The following is a 14,958-nucleotide window of genomic DNA, read 5'->3' as shown; positions in this document are numbered from 1 at the left end:
TTAACACCATTTTATATTACTATTTTTTTTTGTTACATTGATAACCCCTAGAGTAATATATTAATACATACTAAAAGAATTGATACCTTTATATTCATCATATGCTTATCAATTAAAATTTAAGATTTCAAACTCTTAATATATAAACTTGAAAACAAATTACATCCAACAATTAATTAATCAACCTATATGAATGTCTTTTTTGTTACAATGAATGAAAATGAAAATGAAACATACTTAGAGTGAGTTGACAACTTGCTATTAGCATTAAACTTAAATTTTTCTTTTTACCCAATACAACAACAAGTTAAATTAATAACACATGATCTAAAATGATATATTAATAATTTTAATCTTATATATTAAATAATATAAAAAAATTCATATATTAAATAATATAAAAAAATCATTTAGTCTCATTCATATATAAAATAATCTAAAAAAATTCTCAATCTCCTTCACCATCAAAGACATGAGACAAAAAAGTCTCATTCAAATACAACAACAAACCATTTAGTTTAATTCCATATATAAAATAATGTAAAAAAAATTTGATCATTGAACAAATTTTAGATTATTTAATGGGTATTATCATCTCATTTGTTTATATTTTTACCGTACTCCTTTCATTAGTTGGCATTGTGGTTATGAATTTGGAGGATTGTTTGTGAGTTTCGAAACTGTGTTTGTTTTCATTGTGTATTTGTTCTTTGAAGAGGGTGGCCTAGTGGATTTCATTGCGTTAATAGTATATTATTGTTATCCATGACACCCTCAATGTTGCTGGCAAACCGAAGTTCAAATGACCTGGCTAGGACTTTTTGTATGTTATGAATGCCATTACTACCCAAGGTGGTAAATCATTTTAATGTTGGAACCTAGAGGACTATTGGATCACATTTGCACACATAGGATTATTTTGATGTCCTTGAGAGGATGGTATCGTCAGCATTTACTGATTTTTTGGTGAGATGAGCAATTATATATCATAGTGACATAAGACAATTTTTTTCTTGTAAATCTTATGCATCTCAGTCAACTCTATACAGGTCACTTAATTTTTTGAGAACTTGAGTGACCACAAAGACATGAGACAAAAAAAATCTTAAAGTACAAAAACAAATCATTAATATATAAAATAAAATATTTTTTTTTTCAATTTCCTACTTTTTCGTCACTTTCATTCATATTCACATTCATACATTATTTTCTTTCTCTTTTCAATTCATCAAAACAAAAAAAAACACAAGAACCAAGGAAACAACTCATATTATTCTCTCTTTCCAATTCATCAAAACGAAGTAAAACACAAGAACCAAGGAACCAACTCATATTATTTTCTTTCTTTCTCTCTCTCCAATTCATCAAAACCAAGTAAAACACAAGAATTAAGGAAATAACTCATACACCCTCAAAAAGTCCTCCCAAGAACCAAGGAAACAACTTATACACCTTATAGAGTCCACCCAACAAAGCCTCTCCATCTCTCTCTCTCTCTCTCTCTCTCTCTCTCTCTCTCTCTCTCTCACTCTCTTTATTTATCTATATTAGTCTAATAACCCAGCTGGACCAAAATTTATGTAAGAAGAAAAACAAAAAAGAAAGAAGGAAAGATAGAGAGAAGATGGAGAGATATAGAAGGAAAGATGTTGAAAAGGGTTTAGATCATTTCTAAAACAACAACAATGGCCCAAGGCCAAGACGAAGAAGATAAATGGGTATCTATTGTAAAAGAGATGATGGTGACTCCTTCAAGTAAAAACCCAATACTCAAAATTACTAAAAATTTCTTAAACACTTTGTTACTTGTACCAAGTCGTTGAAATCCCTTCCAAGGGTAAAGATACCTACAAAAAAAAAAAAAAAAATGGAAACAATAGGTTTTTTCAATTTCTACTTTTTATTCTATTTCTCCATAATGGGTTCGGTCGGTTGTTTGAGATTTTGGGGTTTTTATTAAAGTTTTGATTTTTGATTTGGTTGTTTATTTCAGATTTGATTTGGTCGAAGTTTTGATTTTGGGATTTTCTCAATATTAGATTCACATGCTGTTAATCGCTCAAGAAAGAACAATAGAGTGGTGGTAGATGCACATACTTGCGTAAATCTTGATAGCTGAGTTGGATAGGAAGGAGAGGTAAGGGTTTAAGGATTTTTAGGTATAAATTAATTTTCCATATTTTAGAACTTCCCTCCAGTGACTTTCTATCATTGATTTTATTTCGCTGAAATTATGTTCTTATTCTGAAATCTGAACCTAAACAAATATGGTTCACAGATTTGAAGTCTGAATTTTAATGGTGGACTATCGCCATTCAGACTTTAGAAGTATTACCAAACACACATTAAATATTTCTGATTTTACATGAAAGCTTTTTTTTTTCTTAGGAAAGAAAAACAAAACCATTAAAAGATGGTTTTGGCTCCATCAAGTATGATTTCAAACATAATAGAGACTCCATAACAGAGGTACAAAATCAAGTGAATATTAAGGGGCAAAGCTAGTAAGGTACCACTAGGGAAAATTGCCCCCTCCCCCACCCTTGCCCTCCCCTCATTTTTGTGTTATTTTAGATGCTTTTGTATTTGGTGTTTTCAATTGACCACAAATTTTTTTTTTTTTTTTTTCTGTGAATAGTCATTAGACACCTCTCGACACTATGGTTTTTAAACTCGGTATCATGTCTTGTCTTGTTCAGCTCCGATAGTGAGTTGATTTGGACAATACGTCTCGTCTTGTTCGAGTTATCTCGTTCGACATTTAGACAATGGTTTTTAACCATTTAAAAAATCTAAAAAAATTTAGAAATGATTCTTAGTAAAAAATGAGCCCAAAAAAATATAAACTTAAAAAAAATCGATTTCAAGGTGAAAGAATAGAGGGATGAGGCTTTAACTCATTTGTCTCGATTAACTTGGACGAAATTTTGAAAATCTCGTCCGATATGTCCTGTTTAACTCATGAGTTTTTTTGCACTGTTTCGTTTGTATCGTCCGAGATATTGGAAAATATCGTTCGAGATGACTTGCTTATCTCACGATACGTGGTCATCTCAAAATACTTTGTGAGTTGATCTTGTTCAGCTTCGATACTGAGTTAACTCAGATGATATGTCTCGGTCTCAGACGAGTTTAAAAACCATGTTCTACACTTCCATGAATAATTGAGATTCCCCACATTTGTTTTCAAACTAATGTCATACCCCTTTGACCATTTCTTTTTTTATAGACTAACAAAAAAAATTTACAGTAATACCTTCATTTTCAACTTGTAACAAAAAAAAAAGAAAACTTTTTTTTCCTTGCTAAAATCAATCATATTCAAACACTTCAACCTCTATAGAAAATTGATTTTCATTATTTAACTCAACCTCAATCCAATGTTTTGAACATTGCCTTATATAAAACCCTAAAATTTTCTATAAAAAATCTCACCATCTTATATTTCAAAAATCCTATCTTGTTCTTTACTTTGAAGGTTAAACTAGATTAAACTTCTAAAATCTAAAGAAAAAAAAAAAAATTTACCCAAGAGATTGAAATGACTGGTTTTAGGAAGAGATTGAGTTAAAAAGGTGTTAGGTTTTAAGTTGAAGAGAGTAATGAGGTCAATTACCTTTGTTTATTGTATAAGATTGAGGTTGAGGGAGGTATGTAAGCGTTTTGGTCGCATTTCCCCTTGACTTGGGTCTTCTCTCACAAGCTAATGAAAAATAACTTAAATGCCCATTTTTTGAATCTCTAACTAAAGATCTTTGAATATTACTACAGTAAAATAGGGATATAGCAATGGTCTTCGACCGTCACTATAGGGTAAAACCTGTCGCAAATAGCCACCCTCGCTATCGGTGGTCGTCGCTAAAATCCCCAACACTATATTACTCTATAAGGGACTTATAGCGACAGCCATTATTGATGGTCGCTATAGGGTAATAACAAGAAATATTAGGCCTTTAGCTACGGTAGCGATCATCGCTATTGGGTATTTTTTATTTTAAATATTAGGTCTTTACCTATGGTCTTGGCCGTCGCTATAAGAACTTTTGAAAAAAATATTTATTTTACACCTGCCCCCCTCACATAGTGCTGAATATTGGAGATACCCCTATGTTTCGAAATTGATGACCTAAACCCCGACTACCAACATGAAAAGACTCAAATGCCCCTCGTCTTCAACTTTCATAAATCTAATTGCCAATCCAAATTCTAATCTACAATTTGAAACTCCTGCAATAAGCACTCCAAATGCCACACTCTAAGAAAACATGATTGACACGACAATAGTTGGGCTAAGATTGTTTTGCCGGTATATTTTGACACCACTTACATACAAACACAACCTCCCATTCTTCATTATCAAATTGCAAGGTCGTCTATTTTGATTTGTAGAATATAAATAAGAAACAATCGTTAGCGTGCCTCCCTCAAATCTGCAATACTTCGTCTTACCTGTTCACCACGATATTCAAGAACCTGGATACAGTCACAGAAAAGGTGCACCCCTAAGGATTGTATTTCACTGTTAATGAACTATGAACTAAAACACAAAGAGGTTGGCAATTTAGCCATTTCACAAAGAATAGGAGAAAAGGAAGAGAGAATCTTGGGAATCTCTTTATCTGTTCTACAATTCTTGTAAAAAAAAACCAAACCACACCTATGGTTATCTTTCCCTATGGACAAGAAATGCCCATTAATGTCTCACAGTGATGATGCATTTCTTAAGATCTTGCATGTCTTTTTCTTTTTTAATTTTCTCAATGTGTATAAAAGGGGCCATTCCAACGATAAACACAGATACTGTTGAGAAAAGATCCATAACATCTGAAGGGACCTTTTACTTTTGAGATGATATGGTTGTGACATTGTTGGAATACAAGGACTTGCTTTGGATTTGCTGCAGTTGCACCAATATGAGTTTACTAGGCATATCTCAATAATTTGTTCGTTTAATGTAAGTTGTACAGGAACTATCTTGAGTGCATTTTGATTGATATGTAGGTTACAGTGCTGTAAAATATGGCATTTTTAAGACTGGACAATGATAATGCTGATTAATTAGTTCCAAGTTACTACGACTTAAAAACCAAGCAGATGCCAGTATCCATTCTAACGTAAGTGTGAGCAACAATTCTACCTAAACTATAATTCAAATAAGGACGACATCACAGACTGGAAAAAGTAAAATTTTGACGCAAATTAATTTATTTAGAGCAAGAAAAGTAATTTGGATGGGCTACCTCTACATAAGGCCTGCACTTGAGTAGTTGCTTTCTGTAATGTGATAAAATGCTTTCTAGCAATGTATATTCGTATTTTCCGCTGAATACATTTGGGTGCATTGCTAAGCACCTCTGCTCTCTGTGCATCTAACTCTGCCATCTAATCAGCCCTTAAGAAAACCTTTGTTTTGCCAATCTACAAACCATTCGGTGATCCTTTCAATAAGTAAAAGCATTTGCATTCACAAAATGTAACTAGATATATGAGAAGTCATCAAAAAGAAAGAAAGAAAAGGTTGTGCATGGAACATGCATACAAACAACATTACCACAACTAAGAAATAGAAAATTTTAATCTCAAACATAAAAAATTATGAACCCTCAGAAATTGGTACTTCAAACAGAAGCCATGCTGGATGGGCATCACTAATAAAAGAAATAATGGCAGAAAAACAATTAATTCAGTACTGCAGTAAACGTAGAAGATAATGGGTAGGAATCAAAGCATATGGTAGTCTGAATTGGAAGGCCGGCCTAAATTTGGATCATTATTGTTAGAATCATGGTTTAAATTATCATAAGGTTTTAGAATGTACTGGCCAATACAAACAATTATTTGAATCCTCCTATGTGAAACCTATCTAGGATCAAATTTTTGATGAATGTTCTGGAAATGTCTCAGAATGTTTCAATAGAAACATTCCAAGACATACCAAAACATATTGAAACTAAATCAAAAGTAAGGATCACTTTCTTTGTGACCCTCCTAATTAGAGTTTCCAACCGAAATTGAACCATGAATTCTATGAGTAACATGACAATAACAAGGCTTGAGCGAACAAAACAATATGCAAGTTCATTGCACCCTACTAAAAAAATCGATGATAATGCTTGGATTTTTTTCCCACTCGGTAAGTACCTACAATAAACAGTAATGATATTAGTTTGCACACCTGCATTATTAACCAAGAATGAAACTTAGACCAATTACAAAAAGCTGTTTCGCCTAGGGACAAAAGCAAAAAATTAGATACCAAGGGATTTACACATAAGTGGACATCCAAATAATATTTCAATTATGTGTTGCACATGTGTATCCACTGTCGAGAGAAAAAGCCTATTCTTATGTGTTTCTCAGCAAGAATGCACTCAAAATATCAATAAAATGTCACAAAGGACACTACTTGCTTGTTCTAAGCATCCCAAACACCCTAATCCTTCAAACTTAACCAATAATATTACCCACAAAACCCACAAACACAACCTCATGGAAGGCCTTATCCTACTACTATCCATGGTATATAAAAAACAATGCTTTATTGGTTTTAAACTGAAAATCTAACTAAACCCAACATCCTTTTTATAGTGTTTTTTCCTTGCTTACACAGTGCTGATGTGGCAGTGGACAGAGAACACTTGATTTAAGTTTATTTGTTATAAGTGTTGATTTCAAAGAAATAAAATCTATGGTTATTCTATAAAAGTGAGTCAACTTGCCATAATATGGATAATTAAAGGAATTTATTTGATCCGAATATCCGTTTTGCTATTATTATACATACATTTTCGATATCTAATGAAGATCTATCCATTGGAAAAGAAGCTAGTTGTTTTAAAAATCATCATAGTCAACCTTGACACTTGAACTCAACCCTTGCAGCTCGGATCATCAAAAGTTATGCGCTGATCCAACTCCAATCTTGGTTAGAGTATACTTTTTTTTATCTTCTTGATGTTGCCGATTTTTAAAAGCTTAAGCTGCTTATCTAATTGATAGATCTTAACAAAAAACCTAAAATGCATATATAATATTAGTAAATTAAAACGGATACTCGGATCAAAAATTATATCTAAATATTCAAAATTTATAAGTATGTTCGTTGTCATATATAAATTCTAAGAATAGATTCAAGTTATATAAAATTACTTCTTTAAAGAAGTAAAAAGTTCTAACTTCAAGTGATAAAAACATTGAATCTAGATTCAAAGCAAATTAACCTCGTGGAAACTTGTCGAAGTTGGAGCATATTAAATATTCAAGGAATATCGCATAACTGGATAAAAAGTGCGATGTTGTCAACAAGGACAGAAGGTTATGACCCTTATGAGATATAGAACTCTCAGCTTGAATGTGTCAGCTAGCTTAGTTGGGAAAGTTTATATAAGAAAACTACTTAGCTTCCTTGTTTTCCAAAATGAAAAGGTTCATGTAAATATAAATAGTGGAAATAATCATGTTTGTTAGAAGCTTAGAATTGCTTTAAACCAACCCTAATTTTTATGACAGTTGATATTTTCTTATGAAGAATTCAACCACAAAACAATATCAAGCATACTACATTCACAAACAATGTAAAGTATAAAGAAAAATAATGAAATAAAGAAATACAACATAACAAGCTAGAAAATCTTCCAAGATAGATCATTTAATGAGACGAGTGTTTTAAAAAAGATAGCACCTCATAAACTCCCGGTTCATTAGCAAGAGATCACAACTTCCAGAGATCAACTGCCAAACAAGACCCCTTAAACAATAAGGAATTCCCTTTCTGATACGCCTTTTGATCACATGAGGTTTCCTTTTGGCATAGTGCTTCCAATCACTTCCACCAACACCAATCATTTTCCTCCACTTTCTAACCCTTTTTTCCTCCCTGAGAATTTCAACAAGCGTAATGCGAACTAAATGAAATACACATAATGTATGGGGGAAAGGTACTCCAATAGAGTGTCTCAAGATGATTGAACTCCGAGATTTTCATTGTTTTGATCACAAAGGGAAGTGTTAAAATAGGTCGGTTGGTCATACCAAAACAAAATGAAAGTACCTATAACAAAAAAAAAAAAAAAGTAATTTTGTAATACACATTAGGTATAGTAGTAGATTACAACTAAAAAAGTTCTCCTGAAATACTGGATGAAAACCACAAATAGAGGAATGGAATTAAAAAATTTACTAATAGGAAATATGTTAATATCAAAAAATTATAGAACTACAAAAGTGGCACCAAAGGTGAATCAAATGCAATATGAGATATTAGTACTCTGGTTTTGAAGCAAAATAGGAAGCAGAGGTGAGATTTTGAAGTAGAAGTGGCACCTCGGGTAAGACCATTCCTATATCTTCAAAATCAGTGTCTAATACTAGCATGATTATAACATATTAGTAGCCACCAACTTCATCATTTAAAATTTTAAGATACGTATAACATCAAGATTAACACCAAGAAAATCAGTATCTTTTTGTTACCAAAGTATTGCTGAAAATCTAGGCAAAGATTAACACCAAGAAAATCAGTATCTAATTGTTACCAAAGTTATTGCTGAAAATCTAGGCAAAGATTAATACCAAGAAAATTATCTATCTCATAAAATCTAGTCAAGGGTCACTAGCATTCACTTAACGGGTTTTTTTTTCGTCAAGTTCTTGATTAGATCCATTATATCAATTCCCAGTATACACAGATTACCAGCTATCTTGAGATTCAAATGATGACAGGTTTCATCCCTTTTGGATTTATTGGTCTTCATCTTATATCCTTGTAAGCAACATACGAACTAGCGGATATTTTGCAGAAGAGTGTTATTATATGACATATATGATAATTTTCAGGTTATGGGGAATGAAATGTAGGAAAAAATCCAACCTTCAACTATGAGAAATCAATTGAAGAGAGCAAACAAGAAAACAATAACCAAGAAATCAACCACAACACAAGCCACACTGATTTCACTATGTTCAAAAGCCAAAAAGGAATTACAATGTTTCTCCCATAGGAAAATAGTAAAAATACCCCTAACAAATTAGGGTTAGGAACCTACTAACAGAAAAGTATGGCCATATGATGGTTTGAATAAGAACACTAGAATCTTAAAAACATAGACTTGAAGAGATTGGAGAGAAACAATTTTTAGAAGCCAAAGCTAACAACTAATATAACCAAAAACTATTTAACCAATACATGATAACACGAATCAATGATACCTTAGTAGAAGAATTTTGGATCGTATTTGCTAAGGGCAACTGAATTTGATTATCTTCATCTGTATTCAGTTCATTTCCATCAATAACAATTCAACTAGAATGGAAAATTAAACAAAAAAAGGTGCTATAATTTCATCATAAAAGCAAAGAAATTTGCCACATTCAAGTGTCCAAAGCAATCTCCTTTCCGCATTTTGAAACACACCAAATGGTCTCTCTGTCCCTTTCTCTTCCTAAAATACGTCCTAACCACATCATTTTGGGTCCAGAAACCCTAAGTTAGATCCGTGGCACAAAATTAATAATCACCTTCGATGTAAACTCTCCAAGAGAAGAAACTGCAGCCAAAGAGATTGTCACGAACGTATCATCCATAAAAAACAGTGGATTATCATGGATAGAGCATAGAAACACAACAAAATCTGGCAACGCTTCGAACAAACCACACCTCGTGGCGAGCTCTACAGGACAAGATGCCATGCTTTCTCTCTCTCAATCTCACTAACAGTCCAGTATTCTGAATTTGTAAGCTAAGTTATCATGGCATCTCTTTTAAATCGAATTCACTTCCACCAAAAATTAAAGATGGGCTGAGATAGAGATTCCTCCATGAAAAATAGGGAATTTTTAATCCAATTCGTCTGGTTTTGAGGTCCATAAAGAAATATACCAATTTAAATTAGGAGCAAAAGGAGCAAATTAGGTTTTTTTTGTCGACTGCAGAGTGTAGAATGAAAATTAGGTTTTTTCAAAAATGTTGCAAAGAGATTTACTAAGGATTTGGGAATGTATTTGTGCGATTTATAGAAAAACTTAGCCAGACTCGGGAGGTTTGTTTGTTTGAGAGAGAGAGAGAGAGAGAGAGAGAGAGAGAGATAACATGTTGCCAAGGATGGAAGCAAATGACAACTGAGCTCTTCTTCCTCATCCTTGGAGGAAAGATATAGCGAAGGTTTAAATGAGGCCGTCGTTGAAATCTGTTGCTATAGAACAAATTTCTTTTAGTGTTATCCCCCAAACCATTCATCTTCAAGCTATTCAACCTTACCATTAAATATTGTTTGGTCCCTCTACAAGAAAATTAACTATTCTTTGACCTTTCTAGAAGAAAATCCTACCTCTGCCCTTAAGCTTTGGTCTTAATTAATCTTTTTTTTTTTTTACTTTTATAAGAGACTTCAAAAAAATGACCTCTTCCACTATTAACAACAACAACAACAGGAAGGGGAGGGTAGAAGGGAGTTTTGTTTCACATGAGTCGTGCTGGAGTGACCTCAAGTTTGGATCTCATCTCGCACATCTTGGCGTGAAGAAGCATCAATGGTTCCTATCCACTTTCATGCCAAGATGTGCCATGTGCTTCAAAGATGGTTACTCAATCACATGCAACCATGCATTACCTTCTTCTCATGCCCACCACTAGCCAACAACTTTCCAACTGATGAGAAATGACAGCATACAACTTTGCTATTGCTCGGATGAATACAACCAACTTCGGCGAATGTAAAACCTGAAATGGTGAATGTGATCATCAGGGATACAGTTTGTTGAAAAGTTACTGTTAGAGAAAGAACAAAAGACCATATAATACCCTTGGAGGATTCTGTTTTATGCTGGGTAGGACATATTTTTTATGGACCAAAAATATCCCGTCCATCCCCATCATCTTGGGAGAGAAATGATTCCACATCGTCTCCAAAAGGTTTCATGTCTTCCTAAAGTATCAAATGACAAGTGATAAAAAGCCCATCTGTTATTGGGTAAGTTAGATCATTAAAACACAACCACAACAAAGACGACACATTAATATGTCCATGCAATTCATACCATATATGGATTTTTTTTTTTTTTGACAAATTATTTAATTAACAGTCATCCGGGCTTGGGACCATCCTTTTCTCTCATCCTTTATCTAGGCTTGGGACTGAAAATGTAAAACATATAATTTTACATTGGCGGAGTTAAAAAGGGATTAGTTAACAAAAAAAAAAAAAAAGTTATAACAAAAATCATAAAACATATGTAGGTAAACATGTCTATGTAGTGACATTAAGAATTATAGGGTCAAACTTGCACCACCTCATATTTTTCTAAGAAGCAAAAAAGCAACACATGTCAAAAGAAATTCATGTTGGATAGTTATTTTCTTTGTTACCTAGGTATGGGTAAGGGTCACAGTGTCAACTTGCATAAACCAAGATCTTAGATTATTGGGAGAAGCCTATAATGTTAATATAATATTATTTTTAACATTTTTCTTAAAATTTGTTAAAATAATTTCATGATTTTAAATATTGTTTCAATATACACTATTCAGGTAGTGCTGAATCATACCTGACATGGAGACCTTACCCATGTCTTCTCATGCCTAACTGGGGCACCATGGGAGTTTTAAAGGGTTTAGGTAATTAATATGAAGCAAAAAATATCAAGTGTTGCAAAGACATCAAAATTTTCTGTGAGATGAATATAAAGGGGGACACCAACGAAAAAACATTGAGAATTGGCCGTGAGAATGGAAGTTGAACGTGACTCTGCAACATATGCATCAATAAAGTCAAGCCTTTTATATATCTGCTAAAGTCTCTATGAAAGGGTATCTTTGTCCATCCCTCTATTAAGCTTCCCATTGATTTGTTCTGTTACATCCTCGAACTCCATCTCTCTTCAAGACAATAACAATTTCAGGAAGTTTGATCAATATATAAAATGGCAAAGTAAGTTTCACAAAACAAAAAGGTGAACACAATAGAATGTCAATCTCACAAATTGCAGTAAGTATATATATATATATGGGAAATGTTCAGCACCCTAAGTTTTACCACACACTTTAACAAATAGTAATAAGGTTAGAGGTTGGCAAATGAAGTAGGGTTCAAGGGGGTTTGAACCTAAGAAAACATAATGCATATGCCAGATTGATCAATCTAGCATTGCATGTTGGTTTATGTCTACATATCTCTAGGATATAATCTCATAATTGGGTTTATTATATTTTTCTGTTTGCATCGATTTTCAACTTTGTTGTATTTTATGCAAATCTGGCATTTTTTTTAGTTGAACATGTTAAAAACAGTTTTTATCACCTTGGCCCACAGAATGGTCAACCTTTGACTTGACCTCTTCAGCACTCTTGCATATGCATCACATTAATACAGAAATTATTAAAAATAAATAAATATAGAGTAATCAAAGTGGGTTACCCTTTTTATAATTTAAACCAAATAACAAAGTGGGTTACTATGTATACATTACTATAGATTATTTTATTTTTACACTTTACTCTCTACAAGTTCCACCTAAGACAAGAAATCTCACATGTCTAGGTTGTACATTCATTGAGATCTATTTTGTAAAACTATGTCAGAGTTTGTTTGTTATAAAGAGTGAAAAACATATCCACATGTATCTAAGTTTAGTGAGACACTAAAGAAAGCATTTCCAAATATTCATTTTGAAAGTATGAATTTATTAATTCCAATTATGTGCAGCAGCAGTTGCACCAACAGGAGAGAACTTACAATACTCGAAGTTGAGGTAGTAGAATTTTAAACCATGGATACTTAATTGTGGTTTTGAAAATGGACGGCTACAGAACTTCCACAAAACTCTCCCAAAATTTAAAATTAAAGTTCAACAGTGAAAAATAACTTTTTAATTTTTTTTCTAAAGTTCATAGAATTTTGTCCTCTAGAACCTTGAGACACCAGATCATGTTTTTGGACGCCACAAGGTGAGGTTAACGACCCTTAGTAAGAGTTGAAATCTTATTAAATTAGTAAGGCTAGTCGGACTCCAAGAATAATAATTAAAAAGGTAATGCTAAAGAAAAATACAAGATGCTCATACCATGTTGAAGGCAGATGGGATGCAAATGTATAGCAAATATGGCAACCTCTCCCCCCCCCCCCTCTCTCTCTCTCTCTCTTCTTCTTCTTCTTCTTCCTCAGATTTTCCCCCTAATTTGTCTAGATGCAATCGAACAATGGAAATTAATTTTCCAGCCCTACCCATTTTTTACCACCATTTTTCATGGATTTCAAATTCTATGTAAATTAACTTTCCATGCAATCAAACAAACCCTAATTGAAAATTAACGAACAAAAATTTAGTAATAAATAATAACAGAAGCATAGTTACCATGACTAAATCCTGCATGATATGCTCGAGGAAAGGTGATCACAAACTCCCTAGGCTTTTGGACAGCCTCATAGAGAGGAACATCATGATCTAACAAAATATTTGTAGGGAACACATTTGTTTTCCCCAATAGTGCATCAACCGCACCACACTCTCCCTTGGTCGATAGAATTCACAAGTGTACACATGTTCCCAAACTACCTTTTCAAACTCGGGAGCTACATGACCTGGAATCCTGTACAAAGTTTTTGAAGCTCCACAGTGCTCATAATTTATACTGCCAGGTTGAAATGCACTCTCAGCACAAAGAACACAAAAATTAGGAATAGATGCTGAAACTCCACGGAGACTATTATTTACCTATACAAGAAATGATCTTCCACATGCCATTCAAACATATTGAATAGAATACCAATGTAAAGCATTTGTTCTGTTATTCCCTGAAATACACCCAACAAAAGTTACATAGAGACTCAAAGCATGACAGTTAGAAATAATACAAATATTATTCTACTGGGGCATGTTTTCCATTTTTCTATAATATAATTTGTATCTATAACAAAAAGACTCTTTACACCCCTCAACACAAATGCTTGAAACCTTGTCTACCACAAAAGAAGCTGATTTAGTGAGAAACTTTAAGGGTATTACCTAATTATGCAAACAAGTGTCCACAACACAAACTAAAAATCATACAGAGAGGGTGGTTGAGATGATACAAGGAAGATATTGCATGACCACAAAATAAAATTGAATTTTAAAGCAACTTCAGTAAAAACAAATCTGATTGATTAAGAAACTCATGTGTTTTTTTGTTTTTTTTTTGTTTTTGAGAAGTAAAAGGGAAAAGTGTGTGTTTTTTTTGTTTTCTCTCTCTTTTTTTAATCTCTAATTGGAAAAGAGGGTAGTATTAAATCATTGAAAATAAAACCAAACGAACATTTCTACCAAAAGAAAGCACAAAAAAAGGAAGTAAAAATACAAAAATCAACACCTTCAGGTTCCATTTGCTTGTCCCAAGTTGATCCTTGGGTGAAGATGAAAATGCACAACCCTCAATATCTTATGCATACTTAGTAGATTCAGTCTTGCCACCAGCTATTTCATGCCAAAATTCCTTTGTAAACTTGAAAAGGTGACTTTGTCATCCAAATCCCACTCAGCAAGTCAAAGAGATTGCACTCTAGTTGTAAGCTTTCTCCATCATCAATACAATGCCAACATGAACTGAAGCACTCAAAGGGAAAACAATCTTGCATATTCCTGAAATTCAATTTGTTGTGATTTAGTCTAGAAAAATGGAAAACATGCCCCAGTCCATAGTCTAATGACCTTTGTGATTTATTAATGTAGTACCACAGTCCCAAGATCCAAGAGATGAGCCAAAATACACTCTTCTGTTTAATAAGAAGTTTCAGACACGACATTGATTGATTATGCAACACAACACAAATTCGGAAAGGACTATGGTTTAGCTGCACAAATAAACAAGGCCCAATAAAATCTAGAAAATAAATGCAGAGAAAAAAAATCATTTCACTAAACAGGGGAAAACAAAGTTGTCATATCTGCTGTTGAAAGTCATCCAGTTCGACTAAATCTAAAGCGCAA

At 33.1% G+C, this 14,958-nt stretch overlaps 1 protein-coding gene across 8 annotated transcripts; it reads right to left on the bottom strand.

Moving 5' to 3' along the window:
• Positions 1–4,160: 4,160 nt before the first annotated feature.
• On the bottom strand, positions 4,161–14,144 carry LOC147382379 (uncharacterized). Of its 8 annotated transcripts, none has more exons than XR_015173733.1 (10): positions 13,708–14,144; positions 13,348–13,624; positions 10,799–11,872; positions 10,608–10,717; positions 9,517–9,545; positions 9,365–9,452; positions 9,208–9,266; positions 7,682–8,050; positions 5,241–5,418; positions 4,161–4,473 (listed from the first exon to the last, which is right to left on the bottom strand). XR_015173733.1 is itself a non-coding variant. In XM_086428722.1 (6 exons), the coding sequence occupies exons 1-4, from the start codon at positions 9,685–9,687 to the stop codon at positions 7,859–7,861; spliced, it is 324 nt and encodes a 107-aa protein (XP_086284848.1). In that variant the 5' UTR covers positions 9,688–10,600; the 3' UTR covers positions 4,161–4,473; positions 5,241–5,418; positions 7,682–7,858. The 8 variants fall into 8 exon arrangements, 2 of the variants coding, with proteins under 2 accessions (XP_086284848.1, XP_086284847.1); XR_015173734.1 differs by having other exon boundaries at positions 9,365–9,440; XR_015173736.1 differs by lacking the exons at positions 10,608–10,717; positions 10,799–11,872; positions 13,348–13,624; positions 13,708–14,144 and adding an exon at positions 9,656–10,589.
• Positions 14,145–14,958: the final 814 nt, after the last annotated feature.

The sequence above is a fragment of the Akebia trifoliata genome, chromosome 16 (genome assembly GCF_017979445.1).
Source record: "Akebia trifoliata isolate Shusen 1 chromosome 16, ASM1797944v1, whole genome shotgun sequence".
NCBI classification, from domain to species: Eukaryota; Viridiplantae; Streptophyta; class Magnoliopsida; order Ranunculales; family Lardizabalaceae; genus Akebia; species Akebia trifoliata.
The sequence above is the reverse complement of the archived record's forward strand: the minus strand, read 5'-3'. Positions and strand labels throughout refer to the sequence as shown.

Bases quoted from the DNA above. Each gene is read 5' to 3' on its own strand.
- LOC147382379 (XM_086428721.1), bottom strand. From the start codon at position 9,687: ATGGCATCTTGTCCTGTAGAGCTCGCCACGAGGTGTGGTTTGTTCGAA. The intron at 9,441-9,516 runs GTGATTATTAAT...GACGTATTTTAG, and splicing joins TTGGAGAGTTTACATCGAAG to GAAGAGAAAGGGACAGAGAG. The intron at 9,267-9,364 runs GCAAATTTCTTT...AACTGAATACAG, and splicing joins GCTTTGGACACTTGAATGTG to ATGAAGATAATCAAATTCAG.